Source organism: Monodon monoceros, unplaced genomic scaffold, assembly GCF_005190385.1.
Source record: "Monodon monoceros isolate NGI ecotype Baffin Bay Population unplaced genomic scaffold, NGI_Narwhal_1 Super_Scaffold_9, whole genome shotgun sequence".
Lineage (NCBI taxonomy): Eukaryota > Metazoa > Chordata > Mammalia > Artiodactyla > Monodontidae > Monodon > Monodon monoceros.
The window spans coordinates 35654440-35675774 of record NW_021703786.1 but is presented as its reverse complement, the minus strand read 5'-3'; the positions used below and the strand labels follow the sequence as shown (position 1 = coordinate 35675774).

The following is a 21335-nucleotide window of genomic DNA, read 5'->3' as shown; positions in this document are numbered from 1 at the left end:
GTGCTCCAATGCGGTGTTATTTATGGACACTGAAATTTGAATTTCGTATCATTTTCGGATGTCATGAAGTAGTCTTTTAATTTTTTTTTTTCCAAACTCCTTAGATGGGCCACACAAACACAGACAGTGGGCTGGGTCTGGCCTACAGGTCATGGTTGGAGGACCCTGGTCTAGAATATATGAAACACAAGAAGGGAGCGCCCCAGTGGCTCCCCCTCTGCCACAGTGGCATCCGCTCCGCTGCTATTCCTGCAGCTCTGGGGCCTGGGCCGTTTCTAAAGCCCCTGTTACAGATTACCAAACTGCTTTCTAGAATATGTATGCCTTGCTTTTAAAATATCTGAAGTTGATCCTTATCTCTATAGACTTTAGAAATTTAAATAAGACTTTGAAGTTAAAATCTCCTCTAGATTGTACCTATATTGTATAGGTAGAGTTGTCCCCTTCCTGTTGCTATAAAGCTGCCAGTAAATGAGTATATTCTTCTTAAAAAGCAGATAATTTCTTCTTGTGTATTCTTTGGCTATCTAGCTGAAATTCCACATCCTTTTTTTTTTTAATTTATTTATTTATTTTTGGCTGCTTTGGGCCTTTGTTGCTGCGCACGGGCTTTCTCTAGTTGCGGCGAGCGGGGGCTACCCTTCGTTGTGGTGCGCGGGCTTCTCATTGCGGTGGCTTCTCCTGTTGCGGAGCACGGGCTCTAGGTGCGTGGGCCTCAGTAGTTGCGGCACACGGGCTCGGTAGTTGTGGCTCGCGGGCTTTAGAGCACAGGCTCAGTAGTTGTGGTGCACGGGATTAGTTGCTCCGCAGCATGTGGGATCTTCCCAGTCCAGGGCTCGAACCCGTGTCCCCTGCACTGGCAGGCGGATTCTTAACCACTGCGCCACCAGGGCAGCCCCCCCACATCCTTTTAAAGTAGTACATTCTAAATCCTGTCCTGTATATATTTTAGCCGTGCAGAAGAGGGTGTTGAATAAATCTGTCACTTGTTTGATAACTGGGCCAATAAACTGCCAGGTATCCCTATAATTACACATTTGTTTAATAGAAGTTATTTTCTAATTCGTGTTCTCAGCTCTTCTGTTACCTTCAAACTCAGGGCCCCTGACCCGTTTTGTCTCTGCAAGCAAAGACAGTCTTTCTAACACATGACCCTTGTAAATGGGGACGACATTGAAGCCATTCCTAGTTTAGGCTCAGCTCTGTAAAGCTGACACAAATTAATTTCATCTGTCATTTTATTTTATCCTTGAGTTAACTTCACCAGGGTTCCCTGGCTTTGTCAATAGCAGAGCCTGTCTTGCGCGTAGAACCCAGGCCCGCTGGCTGCTCTGCCCTTGTTTAGGCAGAACCCAAATATCCACAGGTTAAGGAAATGTGGACACTTTAGGAGTGCCGCGCCACTGTGGACTCTTCGGCCTTGCTTCGGTAACCTAGAAAGTTATCTCAGTATTTCAAACAGAGAAAAAGAACTAAGGGAGGACCTAAAACATCTTAAACTTAAAAAGCCGTAAGTGCGAAACGGCTCTTCTTTGGAATTTTATTAAAAATTCCCTTCCGTAACATAAAGCATACTGTGGAGAGTTACAATAGCTCTCAAGTCATAACCAACAAAGAGTGAGTCTTAAACCCGTGGTCTTTCTTGCCTGATACATGAAATTGTTTACTTCTGTGTTAGCCAGGAGACTAAGCAACACAACCTGAATAATGAGTCACAACAAAAGTGACTTTAAGGGTAACAGGCACGTAGATAAAGGAAAGAAGAACTTAAATTTAAATCAATTGTACAAACTGAAATTGTTGCCTAGGGCAGACAGAGCTCTGCTGACTATGCGTTGAACCACGCGACTTCCTCGTTTTACTGACGGTTAAATTGAGGCCCAGACAAGTCTAGAGACTTGCAGATGGCTCAGTGTTAGGGAAAGGACTAGATTTAGTGTTAATATTAGACAACCAGAAGACTTTCGATCACCTCTGAACCGGTTAGGGAAAAGGATTTGAGGGGAATCACCCCCTGGTTATTCACACTTCATTCACCAGACACTTGGGGAGGAGGGAGCCAGGCCGCCAGGTGCCAGGCACTGAGCGAGGTATCCGATTTGCATGAGGGCCTAACGCTCAGACAAAAGGCCAGGGCCGAAGCTCTCGGTTACTGAGAACAGAGATGCCGTTATTCACTTTCTATGTCCTTCATGGTTCAGTTGCAAATAACACACATTTTATATTTTTTAGTTTGGTGGGGGGTTTTTGTTTTTTGAGGTTGTGAAAGATTTCTCTCTCTCTCTCTCTCTCTTTTTTTTTTTTTTCCAGTAAAAGGTCTTTAAAGCTACTGTCAGAAATTTCCCTTAGGGCTTCCCTGGTGGCACAGTGGTTGAGAGTCCGCCTGCCGATGCAGGGGACACGGGTTTGTGCCCCGGTCCGGGAAGATCCCACATGCCGCGGAGCGGCTGGGCCCGTGAGCCATGGCCGCTGAGCCTGTGCGTCCGGAGCCTGTGCTCCGCAACGGGAGAGGCCACGACAGTGAGAGGCCCGCGTACAGCAAAAAAAAAAAAAGAAATTTCCCTTAAATTACCTAATTCAGAAAAGTATTCATCCTTTTATAGCATGTGTGTGTTCGCATATGCACGTGTGCGTTTGCATGTGTGTGTTTAAAACTGTTTTGTTTCAGAATAGGTTCATTTGGCTAAACTTCATCTCTCAACAGTAAGAGTTACCACCACGTGCATTAAAAGATGATTAAGATTATTCTTATGTCTCCCACTTTCAGTTTTCTCACTAATGCAAGGATTAGTAGTATCACCTATGATGTAAATAGCTTTATTTTGAGGAGTTATTTTAAACCAAAATGTGTTTTTCTTAGGAATAATATTTTAAAGCATTTATAATCCTTGAGTCCTGGCCGGGTGATGGGGGAGAAGGCAAAGGGGACTTTATTTAGGACTTAAAATATTAGGGATAATCCACGCATTTAAATGTGTGAAATGTATTAAAATGTTTTTATTTAGATTTTGTACAGTCTCAAGCGCACAAAGGACTTTGTAAATTACACTGATGAAACTTTCTTCAGTAGAAGCTGAAACTTAGTAACAGGAGCACGTGCATATTTGTGTTATATTATTTGATTTTGGTGAGATGATGAATTCCTAATAAACAAAGGTATGTAATAATTTGAACCCCAAAGATCTAAGATTCCCTCTTAGGGAATGCAGTTAAATCAGGAAGCTTCAGTGAAAAGAACTTTCTAAATACTTTTTTATATTTGTATTGTAATACCAAGAGAAGAACAAATAGGGATGATTTTTCCTTTTTTACTTTTTTGAAAAGAGAATATAGTCACTCACAGAAGTGCAAAGTTACCTTGTCCATATTTTAAATAGCAAAAATCAAAGCATATGTAATGCAGAACTATTCTTATCATAAATCCCCGAGTCCACATTTATTAATGGCATTAAGAATTTTTTGGATTACAGATAGATAATATAATGCATGTACTGTTTATTACGTAATCTCCACACTTCTTTTGTTTTTCTATTTATTTACTTATTATTACTTTTTATTATAATTTTTTGGCTGCATCGGGTCTTAGTTGCGGCACGTGGGATCTTTCATTGCGGTGCGCGGGCTCTTCGTTGTGGTGCGCGGGCTTCTGTCTAGCTGTGCTGCACAGGCTCCATGGCGCCTGGGCTCTGTATCTGTGGTGCGTGGGTTCCAGGGTGCGTGGGCCCTGTAGTTTCCGGCACACAGGCTCTAGTTGAGGCACGCGAGCTCAGTAGTTCTGGCACGCGGGCTTAGTTGCCCCGCGGCATGTGGGATCTTAGTTCCCCGCCTCCCCTGCATTCATTGCAAGGTGGATTCTTTACCACTGGACCAGCAGGGAAGTCCCTCCACACTTCTCTTGCAGCAAAACATTTGAACAGTTTCACTAAGTGGGAGAAATAAAGACTATATAAAGAGCCTCAGCCACTTGAGGTCAGGTTTTGCTGCCAAGTGAGTGTAGGGGTGAGCATACAAGCAGCGTGTGGGTCGGGTAAGGGGTTGCGGAGCTTAGCTTTGTCAGCCCCTGCTTTAATTTAGCTCTTAATGGCATACATATTTCATATGTAGCGATTATATCGAAATAATTGTTACCTGATGACTTATACTATGTTGTTATGTTAGCGTGCCAAAATTTATTAACTCATTCCCGTAATAAGTGGAAAAATAAACTTCCAAATCTTGCTATTATAGGTAGCATCAAGTAAAATATCGTTTTGTTTGTGTCGTTTTATGTTCAGTAAATTCCTTAGAATGTGCAAAAGTTCATTAAAAGCTTTATGAAGTGTACTACTCGTAACTCTCTAGAAAGTTTGTGTGAATTTGCAAGGTCGCTAGAATGAGTATACCAATTTCCCGATACCCTCAGAAATGATGGGTTCGGTGTAAGCATTTAGTTCTTAAGGGGGGGAAAGAGGCTTGCTGCTTTCGATAATATGTTCATCTTAGGGTTACTTTAACCTTCGTTTATTTGACCATTAGTTAAACAGCAATATTAATTGAAGTAAATTTTTGTGTAGTTGAACCTTTATTGTCAGTTTGGATATGGAACGTGTTATTTTCTCTTTTACACAGAGCTCCTTTGCTCTGGGGTCCCTAAAGTGATGAGCATCAGCCAGCAGTGTGGGGCCGCTGAGAGTCTGCATTCTAGCTTATTACAGAAGCATCTGTAGAACACTCTCCTGTGATCTTGGCTTATTTTTCGTCCTCATAGTTTCACTATTCATATACTCAGTGTTGTAACTGTTGTGTAGGAGAGAATCAATAGGACCTGTGTGTCAGTGAGTAGTAGGCGTATTAAAAATGTTGGATCTCTTTGCCTTAGTAATTCTTCTGAGATCACTAAGAATGTAATTCAAGAGCGCATAAAGCTGTTTACACAACATTATTTTTAAAATATTAAAACCTTATTTAAAAGGTGGAAATAACTCAAATATCCAACATTAGATTAGCGGTTTTAGTTAACTTTTTAGCATATAAATACTGGGAATTATTTTGACCATTAAAATGTCCTTACAGTTACGTAAGTGAAAAATAAGGATGCAGATTTGTCTATATTATTTCAACAGTGTTAAATACACAAAAAGTGATTGGAAGGCGATCTCTTCAAGCGTTAACTGTAGTTGTTTCTGAGTGATGGAATTAATGATTATTGCCTCTTTCCTTCTTTGTTCCTTTTTCTAATTTTCAAGTTTTCCACAGTGAATTTTACTAACTCTAAAATCAAGGAAAGTCAATTAATGCAACATATAACACCAGTCAAAAAACACCTTTTTGGGGCTTCCCTGGTGGCGCGGTGGTTGGGAGTCCGCCTGCCGATGCAGGGGACACGGGTTCGTGCCCCGGTCCGGGAGGATCCTGCATGCTGCGGAGCAGCTGGGCCCGTGAGCCATGGCCGCTGAGCCTGTGCGTCCGGAGCCTGTGCTCCGCAACGGGAGAGGCCACAGCAGTGAGAGGCCCGCGTACCGCAAAAGAAAACCCAAAACCGAAACAAAAAAACACCTTTTTGAAATGTTTTAAATTTCATTTAAGGTATTTAACATTATGTAAGTATTCAATATGCACATTACTGAAAGGGTAACAGTTCTGTAAGTCTTACTCATACAGAAACAGAGTGACTACTTTTTATCACATTTGTCCAAGAGACTCTACCGTGTACTTCAGTGTAACAGGATTGGTAATATTCGTTTGAATTTTACTTTTTAAAGTACTTTAAATATATAGCCTCATTTGGGTTGTACAGACAGCTCAATAAGTAAATATTGATGTTATTTAAAGATTAAGCCCAAATTCCCTTTGGCCTATATATGTTGTCCATCATAAAAACAAAAATATTACGTTTTTCATTAAAATGGATGAAATAATGCAAAGTACCTGTACAGGCTTGACCAAACATTACCCCAGAATGAATTTTTTGGAAGCTTTTTCTTTTCCCTTCTCTTAAAAATCATCTTTAGGTGCTGTAGACACTGTACGAATATTCCAGGTCCAGAAGAAAGCAGACTCCTCTGCCGCTGCTCCTTTGCAGCCACAAGGAGATCGCAGCCAGGCCTCCCACCCCAGCGCGCCCACCCCGGCGCACAGCCGTGTACGCGCTCGCCACCATGTGCTTTAAGGCAGCAGTTCTCAAGTGCGGTCCGTGGACCACTGGGGATCCCAGAAACCCTTAAAAGGAGCCTTCATGTTCAGCACTCCTGAGAGTGTCACTTAAGATGTTCTTTCCCTTCATTAAGCTGACACTCGCAGCGAGAGAACAGAACAGCAGGGCTGCAGCTGCCAGCCAGTGCCCGAGCGCAGATGGGGTGTCAGCCCCAAACACACCACTAGTTGGTGTATTCATCGCCGCTCTGCATCTGCAGTTTAAGACACGCGCACCAGGTTCACCGAAGAGACCCTTGATTAAGCAGTAAAGATTGTTTCAGGTCTCAGTTTCAGCAGCTCTGTACTAGGCTGTATGATGGCTTGGGCGGCACCCTGAAAACGCTCCTGCAGCAGGACCCTGGTCTCCAGGGAAAGTACTTCTGTGACTGGTTGTGACGTGAGCTGAACTAACTGTATTTTTCGTGGAACATCATTTCTACTTGGAAGAAACAGTCAACTTACTCAGACTTGGGCATTTGACAGGCATTTTTTTAGAAAATGAATGAAGTTTAGCCTGCCAGTTCAAGGAAAGTAACAGTATTTGTTGCCATTGATGAAATTTGAGCTTTCAAGTGAAAATCAGAATTTAGGAAAACTTGTATCTGCCCACCACTGTGAGGTTGTCAACTTCCCAAGCCTTAAGGCTCCTTATGAGATCATTATGATATTAATGAATATGATTTTTTAATATTATGTCATGAAACATGCCAACATTTGGAAGATCTGTATACTTAATTGCCCACCATGTTCCATGTGATCAGCGCTTGGTGTTACAAAATTGTGGGTGGGTGAAAGACCCATTCAAAGTACAAGATAGACCAGTGAATTTTAGTGTCTGTAACAAAAGTGCAAAAAGTTCATGGGTAGGCTTTCCATTCCACAGGGACATCACTTTTAAGAAACTACCATTTGTCAAATTCTGGTGTAGAAACAAAAATATCTACAGTTACAGAGGTTATCAAAATGCTCCCTCTTCCAATCAGCATTCTCTGTGAGGCCAGATCTTCATATGCTACAGCGGAAACGACCTGTAGTAGCAGTTCAGATGCAGAAGCAGAAGTGTCTCACTGGCTTTTTTGAAGCTACACTAAAATATGTTAACGTGAATGGGTTTATTATTGATATTTTTAATGAATTAATAAATATTTGTTACAATGTCTCAGTTTTACTTTCTAATGTGGTAAGTATTGGTAGCTATAACCCACTTAAACAACGTCTTTTCGGGATCCTGAAGAATTTTAAGATGTATGACGGGATCCAGAGACTAAAATTTTGAGAACTGCTGCTTTAAGGCCTCGTGACTCAAACTGTGGTCCCAGAAATCACCTGAATTGCAGGAATTACGTGCCCGCCCCTGCCCCCTCAGATGCCCCCTCAGATGCCCCCTCAGAACCTGCAGTCAGACAAGGTCTTCAGGGGATTCTCTTCTGTGTGAAAGAAGCACTGCCTTCTGGAGCTCGGGCAGGACAAGTGCTGCGCTGGTGGAAACCCAGCAGGACAGGGAGGACCCTGGGAGACTCCAAGACACAGCCCTGCCTGTCCTTTGTTCGAGTATTTCCTCTTAGGAATGTATTCTCATGCACTTTAGATGTTGGAAATTGTCTGAGGTCTGATAGAAGTCTGGGCTCAGAGAGAGTAGACTGATCACTCGGGTAGGGAAGAGAGGTGAAGCCTGGATTGGAGAGGTGAAGCCTGCAGCATTATTCAGGGTTCAGGAGCAAAAAGGCGTGTCTGTCTAGGCACTTGCCTGTTAGGTATTCTCACCTCATCCCTGCTTCGCTTTTGATATAAGCGTGATTGAAAAATGTAGACAGAAATAATCCCACCTGAATTGTAGTTGTATGTGTATCGCAAAAGCAGTTTTCACCTTTTAATTACATCTTCCCTTTGGATACACAGATATATCGGAACACGTACATGTGATCCTGTCCAAATGGATGAGTGCTTGGGGTATCGCTTCTGTAAAGACTCTGTGAACCTCACCAGGCTGTAGCACTTTGACAGAGGCAGACATTTTATGCGTCTTTAGTGGGGTTAGCTGCTCAGTCTGAAATTGGTGACTAAACGTAGTATGTTTGGATTTGGATTAAGTGTACAACCAGACAGTTTAATATAAACTGTTGTAACAAAGTCTTCCATTTCTAAGCCCTAATAACTATTTTCTTCTTGTTTTCAGGGTGAATCTGTAAAATATTTCCTGGATAACTTGGATAAACTTGGAGAACCAGTAAGTTTTCAGACTGAATGTTTGTGTTTATTGCCATTTGAAAGCAGTAGGTAGGATAAGGAAACTTAGAAAAATGATGTATTAAGCTGTATCCTTTTTCCTAGTGGCAGTATGCCGACTGTTCCTGCTTCATGTTTTCTCCCTCTCCTGTCCTGACCTCTGCCAGTTCCTTGAGGAATGCCCTGTCCACTATTTTGTGAAAGTAAAACTCTTTATGGAAAGAAGTTTATGCTTGAAAATGAGATGGCACATTAACTAGCCTACGTCAGTGTCTTTTGCTTTTCTGTAAGTGGAAACCGAAAGAATGCGGTGGGCTGATTGATTTCAGAACTTTTCAGCAAACGGTATTTTCCAGTTCAGGACCCCCCGTGTGTTGGGTTGGAGCGTAGGAGGCTGGATTCTCAAGGCCGTGATGTGGGAGGAGTCGCCCTTGCAAAGGAGCTGGACCATCAGACTGTCCTGTAGTGCGTCCCTTGAGGCCGTGGCCGACTGGTGAGGGCTGGTGCTGGCCGCTCTCCGTGTTGGACCTGTGCAGAGACTTCACTGGAAGGAAGCTTTGTGCTGCTTAGAAAATGCTCGAAAACCATTGCCCTAGCGTCAGTGGTGACCCATTCAATTGAGTATAGCTTCGTATGCCGCCTCTTAAACCAGATTTCTGTTGTAAAGTTTAATGTAGTTTTATGGGTTCTTTGAGATGTTTAACTTTAAAAATAAAACAGAAGGAAAGCACAAAATGAAACCTATTGCAAGTAGGAAAGTAGCATATGTGTGTCTAGAACGCTAAGTTTTGCATTTTCCCTTATTTTTTTTGTATTTTGCTAAATTGCACTTGTCTGCCGTTCAGTCAGTATGTGCTTCTCCCACCTGTTTCGTAGACACAGGTGCTCTAGAAGTTAGGGTCTCTGTATTTGTCTGTTTTTGTTCACTCAATCCACATCAGTGAGACTTTGTATTAAGACTTACTTCATTGTCACTTTTCCGTGTGGTCAGATTGCAATAAGCCTTAAAAAAAAGTTCCGTATAAGCCAAATGGAGAGAAGCTTTAGTAGGTAAACTAATTCTTTGAGAGTTATTTCACGTTTTCTGATCCCAGGAGTGCGCATTCGCCCCGTTCTTCTCAGTCTGCCTTTTCGGACAGGCCTTCCCTGAGCAGCCATTCGAGGCGGGCCCCCTCCGCTGTCTCCAGCATCGGCACTGGCGCTTCTCAGGCTCCATTGTCCTTCTTACAGTTGGCCTCTTCACTTACAGGTTTTGCTGGTCTTTCCCCCGCCTCTTTCCCTGAGGGCAAGGACCTCGGGTCTTGGTTGTGCTGCCCGGTGACAGTGCCTGGTGCCTCGTAGGCACTCAACAAACAGCGTCGGAACGAGTGCCTCGGAGCCAGCCCCAGTCAGTTTGCACTGGCTGCTTAGAGCCTTACGTTGAGAACAGTTTTGAGGCCACGTCTGGAATAAAAACGAAAAAGTGTTCTTGTGATCAGCAGGTAGTTGTCAAGGCGAGGAGAATAAATGTGGGTGTGCTGCAGACTGGCCGCCCACTCTGTACACATCAGACAGCTCACGGGATTGCGTTTGCTTCGCCATCTCTGACTGAAGTTCTAGGACCGTTGAATCCCCGCCGTGTGCCAAGCCCCATGACCCTCTGGGAGATGGAACCACAGGGGTCAAGGACAGGGCTCTGCAGCCAGACCACCAGAGTTCCAATCCCAGTTCCATCGGAGACTGGCTGTGTGACCTTAGGCATCTCTAGACGTTAGTTTCTTCATCCACGTCATGGGCATAGTAAGAGAACCATCCCCGTCGGGCTCAGGGGCGATTACGTGAAATAAACCCCATGTCTCAGAAGTCTGCTCAGGCTGCCATAACGAAATACCACATACTGGGTGGCTTAAATAACAGACCTTTATTTCTTGCAGTTTTTGAAGCTAGAAGTCCAAGGTCAAGTTGCTAGCATGGTCGGTTTCTCGTGAGGACTCTTCCTGGCTTGTAGGCTGTGGCCTTCTCGCTGTGCCTTGACGTGGCCTTTGCTCAGCACACACACGTGCAAGAAGTGTGTGGCCTCCTCTTTTCAAGGCCACCAACACTTACCTGATTAGGACGCCACCCATATGACTTCATTTAACCTCGGTCGCCTCCTAAAAGCCCTGTCCCCAAAGACAGTCACACTGAGGATTAGGGCTTCAGCACATGAATGCAGGCGGGCTGTGCGGGGACGGCGCCGGGACGCAGTTCAATCCATGGCACCCAGTGAGGTGTTCAGATTGGTGCCTTGCAATTGTAATATCTGCTCGTCGTTAGCTGTTTGGTTCTTTGACCTCCATGTTTAAGGAACTCGTTCTAGTCAGAGACAAAACTAACATATATAAAACAAGCAGAGGACGAGTAAATGAGACTGATGGTGAAGATGGTGTTAGTTCATGGATGGAGAAGCTGGAGCTAGCCCTTGAGAGGACGTGAGCCTGGGCGGCTGGGGGGACGAGGGGACGCGCACAGCGGGCCGTGCCTGGGGTCAGGAGGCACATCTGTCTGACAGAAGTGCTTGGCTCTAACGTACAAGAACAGATTTCAGGAAGGCAGTCACCAGGGTCTGGATGCGCCGTTAGTTGCACAGTCACGCATCACGCTGACTGGACATGCGGCGGTCTCAGGATGTGAGGCTCGTGCAGCTCTCCACGCTGGGCTCTGGGGAGCCTGACGAGGTGGGGCAGAGTCTGCCGGTTCCGGAAAACAAGGAATAAGGAGGGTCATGGAAGCCGGGTCAGCGAGGTCTGGTCTGCTGCAGGGAGGGGCCTCACCGCCAGCTCTGAGGGCATGGTGCAGGAGGGGTGGTCTCTGGGGGCTTAGAGGTGGACCCAGGAGGTGCAGAGGACCAAGGGGCAAGATGGTAATCCAGGCTGAGACGTTAAAAAACGGGGGCGGTGAAAATAAAGAGGGGAAAGAAAAGGTGAGGAAGGTTCAAAGAAGGAGCAGCGGGATTTGATATAAAGTGGGAGGTGATGGAGAAGGTCCACCGTGAGGGGCAGGCTTGGGGTGCGGGCGGGGCAGGACGTGGGCAGGAGAGCGTCCTGGTGGACGGGGCTGGGGACGAAGACGGTGAGTGTTGGGACTGAAGAGGCTGCATCCGTGGAGGGCTGTCAGGTGCGCACGAGTAGGGGGGCCGTCGCTGCCTTGGTTTCCCTCTCTTGGCAGAAGTGGTGACAGTGGGAACCACTAGACAGTAACACACGGGCTGTGTGCCGAACCCGGTTCCTAAGCGCTTCACCCACTTGCCGTGTTTAGTCCTCACAGCACCCCGTGGGTGCTGTTGTCTGTGTTTTTCACAGGTGAGAAAACTGAGACGCAGAGAGGTTAAGTGATGACTTGTCCCAGGTCACCCAGGTGGTCTGTGGGCAGCTGGCTCTAGAATCCACAGTCTAGAATCCCCGTGACTCTGCCAGACCCTTGAGAGCTTGATTACCTCGTCCTGTGTTTGTGCTTTATGTGAATTAGCCCTGAGCTCCTAACTAAGGCAATAATAAAGAACTTTTTATTTTTATGAAATTAGAAAATTAAAAATTGCCCCTCGGGGCTGGCCTGTTTCTGAGGCGGCTGGCACGCACGAGTGCCGTGAACCAGCCCCACCTTTCTGGAGAGCAGGTGGACATTAAGTCCCAGTCGTGAAAATCTTCACAAGCCTTGACTGCATCACCATCCTATTCCTGGTTATTCGGTTTCAGGAAATAGCCCAAAAGGGGGGAAAAGAAGGATGTGCATGAGAATTTTAATTGCAGCATTTATATTAAGCAAAAAATTGGAACCAACCTAAATGACCACTAGTAGGGGAATATTTATGTAAATGATAGCACATTGATCCGTTTGATGTATGTTATGCTCTTTTAAAATGAAATACAACCGTATCAGCATGTGAAACAGTTCATGATTAAATGTTCAGCCAGACGCCGGGGCCGGGCAGAGAATCGGGGTGGTGCTGATTACAGGTGAGGCAGGTGCGTGTGCGTCTGCGGGAGCTGGGGGGACACGTGCGCACCCCAGCGTGTTTCATTAGAGCCCTGTGGGCGCTTTATACATCGCTGTGGGTTGCAGACAACTGAGAACTGCTGGGTTTTTTCTGTTTTTTTTTTTTTTTCTTTGATTCTTAGCTACACTCTTTTAAGGAGATAAGTATTCACACTGTAATGAAATTTCAGAATCATAGTATTTGGAAAGGTATAAAATGTAGCACTGTGAGTAACAGTTGGCATTGTTTTAAAACCTTGCCTTGATTTAAAAAAATTGTGACCTTGGTGATGAGCATTTAAAGCCTTCCTGTTCAGTATTGTCAAAAAGCTCCATCAAAGTTCTGGAAAAATACTAAGCTGAGAAGAAAGAACCAGTTTCACTGCCCAGGGGCACTCACTGTCGGCCACAGCCAGGGGCTCGGGAGGCCAGCAGCTTCCGTCCGTCCGTCCATCCATCCATCCATCTGTCCAGGGTCTTGGTGTAGACCCTCCCTCCGAGGCACCGCTGTGTCCGGGCACGGGTGCCGGCAGAGGAGAAAAGCTGGGGCCCTGCCACGGAGACGGCCCCCCGCCAACAGCTGGGAAGCCCCGCAGAGTGAGCTCCGTCAAGGGGGCAGAGCAGAGGCCGCGTTGCAGCAGTGAGAACATAGGCGACCTGGGTAGAGCTGTCGGTCCTGCAGGCGGGGGCGCGGAGCAGGGGCCGCAGGGGGGGCGGAGAACCTTGACTTGGGGCCCCGCCGCTGTTGACGGAGGGGCGAGGAGCCGTGACCGTGGCCGTGGACACGCAGCGGCGGGTGGCTGCTGGCACGGTGGGCGTCGCGCGTGGACGGACACTCGGGTCGTCCGGCAGGCTGACAAAATCATAGGCGCCTTCATTTGCAGCGAATTTCGAACCAGTGCTGACGCTAACATTGCAGCGTATCTTGCTGTTTTATGATGAGAATCAGAATAGCATTGATGCTTTAACGTTACCAGGGGATTGTCATTTAAAAGATACTTTTGCTTACGTATCCATTCACTAGCCCAGTTAGTAGTACATTAAATATTCTCATTACTCCTGGATTACTGAGCAGGAAACGATTTTTTTTCTTTTCCAGGATTACATTCCATCACAGCAAGACATACTGCTAGCCAGAAGACCCACCAAAGGCATTCACGAGTACGACTTTGAAATTAAAAATGTTCCTTTCAAAATGGTTGATGTAGGTGGTCAGAGATCAGAAAGAAAACGTTGGTTTGAATGCTTCGACAGCGTGACATCAATACTTTTCCTTGTTTCCTCAAGTGAGTTTGACCAGGTGCTTATGGAAGATCGTCTGACCAATCGCCTGACAGAGTCTCTGAACATTTTTGAAACCATCGTCAATAACCGGGTTTTCAGCAACGTCTCCATAATTCTCTTCTTGAACAAGACAGATTTGCTTGAGGAGAAAGTGCAAATTGTGAGCATCAAAGACTATTTCTTAGAATTCGAAGGGGATCCCCACTGCTTAAGAGACGTCCAAAAATTCCTGGTGGAGTGTTTCCGGAACAAGCGGCGGGACCAGCAGCAGAAGCCCCTGTACCACCACTTCACCACAGCCATCAACACGGAGAACATCCGCCTCGTCTTCCGTGATGTGAAGGACACCATCCTTCACGACAACCTCAAGCAGCTCATGCTCCAGTGACGCACAGAAGACTTGCTGTCTGCGTACCTTTTTGTCTTTTTGATTGTTTTCGGTTTGTTTTGTTTTTTTAAAATAGAAGTTTACAACAGGAATTAGAAAAATCTTGATTCTGTGTTTAACTTCTTGGAAATCTTAGTCGTTCTTCTGCGGCCTTTGGTTGTGGCTGAGAGCCGCTGAGTAACACGGGGCCAGTATCTGCTGAGGCTTGGCTTTGATCTCTTTCACTCCGGCTTCCATTGGAGTGGAGTCATTTCCTGCCAGACCTCAGACAAGGCATCCCTCAGGCTTTAAATTCTTCCACTTTTCAAACTGAATTCTCCTGTAGTGCCAAGTATAGAAGGTGTCCTTAATATTTGTAGGTCTGAGGTTGAGAATGTTCAGTTCTAGAATGAGTAAGATACCGTTTGTTTGCCCTACAGGTAGCAGCCACACTTGTGCCCAGCTTTATGGTGACCTGTTTTGAAAGGGCCACTGGAAAAATGTGTGATCTAAGGAATGGCGTTCTGTAACTTCACCCAGATTTAGCCTTCACGGTTTTCTGATTGCTTATATACACAACAGTTGTTTTGTTTCTTAAATTTCTCTGGTTTCTGAAGGCAATATTCTGGTGTGTTTAAAGTTTACATGAGGATCTCTGGTCTGATGGTAATGAACGCTCACAAATGGTCCAGGGGAGCACAAGGCAGGCACATGCCATCCGTAGTGTTTTGATTAAAAGTCATGAGTGAAATGTCATTTGCCCTTTTCATATTTAGATATCATGTAATCATTGTGCCATACGGGAAACCTTCTGGCCATAGCAGCAACTAAAAAAGTGCAAGAACCTGATAACAGAACTTTCTAAATAAATACACCCTTTCCCAAGAATATTATGTGTTTTACTCTCAGACTTTGAAATCCTGTCTCAGCTGATGTGGGTCCTTACGGTGGGATCACTGCTGCACCACCACAAACATTGTTCTTTCGCTCTCCTGTCTGTTCCCATCAACTCCAGACGGTGGCATTTATGGGATTTTTTTTGTTTTTTGGAGCTTGCCAAGGGCAGTATTTTCCTGTCACACTATTCACTTTTATTTGAGATCCTTATTCATTCTTGGTGTGTCTCTGAAAGAGTATGTATGTGTTTGCAACATTATTGTTTACGAAATTCCAGCTTTCTTGAGGTACATTTTGAAGGTTTCAAGGATACGTTCAAGAATAAGTAGTAATTTTTTTAGTTCATACTGAAAGGTGATTACATTTGACCTCCTCCACCACTTACCAAATTAAAATGTACCCATGAAGTAGCTTTGCAATTACAGATACATTCATAGTGAGCTCATCAAGAGGGGCTGGTTTGCAGTACTAAAAATGCTGCCCTGTAGGCTATGCGTAGTGCCAGAACTGGATTAGAGAGACAGATGCACAAGACTGGTGACAGTTTGGAAAGTCTGATGGCTTTGCTTCCTTTCCTGAAAATTGTGATTAAGACTGTGATATCTTTCACTTTACTGTATAGCTGACTGTGTTCTCAGGTATTTTACTGGCTAGAAAGTCCTTGAAAGATTGGTCAACATTCTGGATCACCCAGCCTTTCTAAGACAGTGGCTCTGGGTCTGTCTTGCTGTCTAGTAAGAATAGGGCTTTGCAGTGAACTGACCAGGGATTGTTCTCAATGTACCTGACTTTTCTTGCATTTGAAACTCCACCATCATTACACCCATAACCGCCAGTGTTTTCGTGTCTTGGTAACACCTGAGCTATTGACATGTAGCCCTACATCCTGATGCAGGCGTCCATAGTACAGCAGAGTTCACGCACGTCGGAATAGTTCTATGTCTATAGTGCTTCTTACCAAAAAGAGTGCATTGTTTAATCCACAGAGTTAGAACCATTTCAGGGCCGAGGAGTATCTGAGTATGTGCACAGTAACGTGGAGACTTTGGGTGGAAAGTCTGTGTGTAAATTTAGCAAATGGTCCTATCGAATGGCCAAAGCATCATTTCACTCCAGTGTATGTATAAAGAGGAAGGTTACTCTCAGTTAACTTATATTTCAGATCTGAAATATATGATATGAACCATAAATACTACCTGACAAAGCACCATTTTGACTACCACAAAGAAATGTTAAAACACCAAATAGATAGGATGTTACTTTGGGCATTTGAGATTTCCTTTCCTGACGTGTGTGAAGTCTCAAAGTCAGCTTTCTTTTAAAATAAAACCTAGCCTATATTTTGAGGCAGTAAATTACTTACATTTAATGGCAGGCTGGTTTAGACACTCAGTGGAACTTTAAGTTCCAATCTGAAGGCTTCAGTCCACATGTTTTATATACTGTACTTCTAAACCGTTCGAAGGAGTTTTATACCTACAGCATGAAAACCAGACCCTTTTGAAACACCACTGTGTGAAGAGGAAGATGAGATTCAGTGACAAAGCTGAAAGGGACCTCATAGTTTTTCCCTATGCCAGTGTCCCCCCAGTCTCTAAAAATGTAATTTGGATTTAAAGCTCTTCAGTGTGTTTGATTTTCTAAGTCTTCATGGTTATGATTTGGAATAAAATGTGCCCAATTCTCTGTTACACTCTCCTCTTAAGTCTGAATGTCTTCTTGCTTATTAATTCTTAAGAAATGTCACACAAGTGTCTTCATTGATCTTGAAGAAATTTATAGTATACAGAGTTGCCTTATAAATCAAAGAACAGCACAGATTTTTGCCTTGATTATTTTATAGGGAAGAGGTTTTGTCAAACGTTTTTCTGAAGATCCAAATAATTTAATGCCTCTGTCAGATATTTTTAATAACCCGTATCATTGCTTGCTGCCAAATATTTTACTGCATTGAAATCTTCTTTTCAATTGTATTGTCTGGAAAGGGCACTTGACAGCTAGATCACAGCAGCAACCAAAGAAGGCATCGTGGAGTGAACATGATTTGGCTTGGCTTGGTTTGGTTTGGTTTGGTTTGGTTTGGTTTGGTTTGGTTTGGTTTGAAGCTGCACTGGCGTATTTTACATGGTGAAAGTCCTCTGGTTAAACTCCCAAGGGAGGTTGTTGAGGGAGGTCCTTGTTCATTTGTTGGCAGTGGTCAGTATAAAGCAGAAGAAAGGAAGATTCCCTTAATACCAGAAGTGATTAGAAGTGTTGGTTCAGACTCACAAAGATCATATGCCCCAGAATTGTTTGTAAGCGGGAAATGAGTAAATCTGAACTTCCAATGTATACCCCAATACTTGTATTTATGCTTTTGGTAAAATGTATTTTCAGCATTAGTACACATATCCGGTGTTATGCCTTATTTATGTGAAGAATAAAGTTACCAAGTTATGTTCTGTTATGTTCTGAAACTCAAATCACTATTTGAGAAACCCTCAAATTGGTGCTTTCATTATATAATGATACATTTAGACAAAACCCCAAACCAAGCCATTTGAAACAAGATTCTCTTCATTGCAATTTGTAGCAATGTTATTTCTGTATATGTAATGAGAAGGCTAAATACCAGTGTTAACTCTTAATTTCTTGTTTGAATCCATGAAATCGTGCCTGTAAAGCTCAGTCAAACATTTGTAATAAACTCCCTAATAAATCTAGAGACAGTCACTCTGTTACCTTTTCATTTCTTTTAGTTTTAATTGAGGGATCGAGAATAAATTTTGCATGTCTTTTTTCAGTTGGAAATCTGACTTTATCTCTCTTTCCCATCATTTCAGTACATAAAGTTACATTAATTACAGATGATCTGTCCATGTGTTTGTGCTGCTGGACAAAAAGTACTGTGTTTTTTTTTTCTTTTTTTTAGTGATAGGACACAGGTTGGCTTTTCAGTGTAGTAAACATGAGGAAGGGAGGGACTTGTACGTGCGTGGTGTGTACATGTCCCCCTGTTCCAAATAAAGCTAGTGATAGCACATACCCATTAGTTTATGGTACGAGGTTAGGGCTTAATAAATTTATAGAGAGATTAAAGTATAAGTCTAAGCCAGAACATTTTAAACAAGTTGAACTTTATGGCCTTTTCAAGTACCATCGAGTTGATACTAGCCTTAGGCTGATAAGTGATTATTAACATAATCTGAAGTACCAGTGTTTGTACCACTAGCATTCTTATGTCTGTACTTGAATGTATAGTTAGCATTTAAATAACTCTGTTCATTCTTGTGACATTGAGGTCTAACCATCTGATTTCAAATGCCAGAGCTCGTATGGAACAAAAAAGTGTTAATGATAGGGCAGTAATTTCTGGGTTGATAAGAGATTCTGCGACCTTTCCAAAACCACATTACCTTTGATAATGATGAAAATGTCCAGATGGATGGAAGTAGGGACCCAGTATGTATACATTATCAATCAGTGAAGGTCATGATAGAAGTATGCTACTTACTTGTTCTCTGATTTGGGTTTGTCTTTGGAAAGCTTGTTTATAATATTTCTTGCCATAGTAAAAGGGCTGCATTTGTTCTTAAATCATGCCTATTTGATGGCTCTAGGAAAAAAACAGAGGGGGCAGGTAGGGGTTAATTCTTGGAAAGTATATGTAACAGTGCAACAGACGATACCATTTACCCTTTCTTTACCTCTTACTTGAAAGCAGAATCGCAAAATGTTTAAATGGCTTTACTAGTCTAAAGGTGGAGCTCATTTACCACGGAAGCCTTATCAAAAAGTCTATTTCGTAACAACCTCATAGATACTGTACCTAACAAAACATGATTTGTATTGGCTCTGTATGAAAGTATTTGTGGCTTAGGATTTTTTATACATATATCTTTTTATAACTTTCCCAGAACTGAGCACATTATCTGATACTGTTGTAAATTTTTTTTCTGTCAGTGCTTTAGTTCAGGATTGGCAATAAATTATTTCTACAGGAGGTCTGAAAGTGGAAAGAATGGTTTGATTTGATAAAATGAGTTGCTAGTCATCCAGGCTTTTTACTTTTGTACATATTTTGCAAAAATTTTGCCTCTTGCTATTAATATTTGCTTTGTAAAAATTACGGACGTTTAATAAACATTTATGAACTATTCCATACTATGACGTTATTTAAATCTGATTAAATGTCACGTGTAAAGCAGGCACTTAATATTTGAAAGCAGAGGTTTCACCCAGTGACTGAAAGCACAGAAATCGCTCTTTTGTCAGATCTCCAGCGATACTTTGACTTTATACTAGTCTGTAAATGTTTCCTCACTGAAGACGGAGATGTGGGCTTCAAGAACGTTCCCAAACACTTGTTTTGATGTGGGAATGAGGAACACCCCACTTTTCTCTCTGCTCCTCTTAAAATCGCTGAAATTGCCCTAGGGTGTCTCTGGGCTCACGGTTTGTCCACCTGCAGGAGTAATGCTGCTATGTCTTTTGTCATCAAAATAGCGTTTTAAAAACAAACCAACATGTTACACTCCTTGTTTCAAGAAGCTTTAAGATGATGATTTACAGAAAAATTGCAAAGATAGTAGTTTCCCTGTACTCCACACTGTTGGCAATAGTTTCCCCATTTACCATCTTGCATCGTACTAATTAACATCTTGCATTATACTAATTCACCGTATTGGTTCAAAATTAATGAGCCAATATTGATAATTTATCCTTAAGCCCATACTGTATTCAGATTTCCTTAGTTTTTCCCTGTTGCCCCTTTCTGTTCCAGAATCCCTCCAGGACACCGTCTTACATTGATTTGTCCTGTCTGTCTGAGCTCCTCTCAGCTATTAGAGTTGCTCAGGCTTTCCTTGTTTTTGATGACCTCGGCTGTTTTGAGGAGGAGGAATGCTGGTCAGGTATTTTGTAGGTTGTCCGTGCGTTGGGATCAGCCTGGTATTTTCCTTGTGATCAGACTGGATTCTCTGTGTGGGGACCACAGGGGTAAAATTACCACTCTCGTGAAATCACGTCGCTCATCTTTTCCCTTTGCAACTTCAGCCGAATTAGAAGTTGTTAAATAACTTTTGGTCTGTTTATACCTTTTCCTTAAGTGGCATTTATGGGAAGCTGAGCACGTACTTTTCTTCCCCAAAGCAGAATGAAGGGCCTTTTCCCACAATCAGAATTGCAAAGCAGGTGTGAATAAATGTTCAGTGGTGATGGCTGTAATCCAGGACTGGTTGCTTCCAGGCCTTTCTGGCAAAATTAAAATTGTGTCCAAGTCCTGACCTTTACAGTGAGATTTCACTATTGGTCCCAAGAAAAACTGAGATAGAAAAATTGGGGCTTAGAGGTATTTACAAATCTACAAATACCTACAAATTTCTAGATTGGAAACAGGTCATTAAATTAGCCTTCGTTAGACTTAAGATCTTTTAAAATGGAAACTAAGCTCACTTGAGCATTTGAATCCCCCAAAGGAAACCAAGAAGTCTTTACCAAAAAAAAAAAACTTTTCTTAGGCTATTGTTAGAACAAGAGAATATCGATGTGTCGGCGGAAACAGCTAAAAAACTATTGTCCGCTAAAGTGCTGGGCACCATCACAGAGCCTTGGCATGAGATGCTCTCAAAATGACCTGTTCCGTTGCCCACAATGTGGGTTGTTAAAAGAGAAAAGAGCCTTTGGTCTCTTGAGAATGCAGGAAACCCGCAGTTCATAGGTTAAACCAGAGGTTTGTTTGGTGACGGGAAATTTGGCAAATCCTCAGAAAAGGAATGACTTGGGCATTGTTTTAAAAGACATATTGTAACTTTCCCTCAGAAGTGAGTGGGGCCCCTGGAATACAGCATCACAGCTAGAGGAAGGGGTATCTGCCGAACACTGTCACCTACACTTCCCGAGCATCCATTTTCCGAGTCCACCAAGATGACAAAGGGCTCAGACAAGGGTTCCATACAAAGTAACTCTTCAGGGCAGAGGGTTAAGCTTCTGTGCTGGCCCCAAGGATACAGAGGGAAGTTATGTCCAGAGTGAACATTTATACTGAGTGGAGGAGTGTGTTGATTTATCTTTTCCCCATGAAGGTACATGATAGGAAAACAAAAAACAAAGTCTTTTTAAAAGTCGATCGTTCTTTTGTAATTAAGTCCACGGCTGCTTTAGACTTGGGGCTTGATTTTCCTCCCCTGTCAAACGTGGAAGAAGAGAGACTTAACTCATAAGATGCCACGAGGTCAAACACCACTGACCTCGGGAGAGGAAAAGTAGAGTTGTTTTCTTTTTCTATTATTCTCCATGGAAAATCCCAGTGCTTGTCGACTTGGAGATTCAAATCACTGGTTTCATTTAAGGCCAGAATGAGCATATCGAGACTTTATCCCGAAAGGAAGAGCGTCACAGCACCCAGGGCTCAGCG

The 21335-nt window shown here is 43.3% G+C and overlaps 1 protein-coding gene across 1 annotated transcript in view; it reads left to right on the top strand.

Annotated features, from left to right (window-relative positions):
- Positions 1–19084, top strand: part of GNA13 (G protein subunit alpha 13) — a 41266-nt gene extending 22182 nt beyond the window's left edge. The window contains exons 3-4 of the mRNA XM_029211564.1: positions 8351–8401; positions 13493–19084. Of these exons, the coding sequence (XP_029067397.1) occupies positions 8351–8401; positions 13493–14065 (624 nt within the window). The 3' untranslated portion in view covers positions 14066–19084. The remainder of the gene's footprint in view (positions 1–8350; positions 8402–13492) is intronic.
- Positions 19085–21335: the final 2251 nt, after the last annotated feature.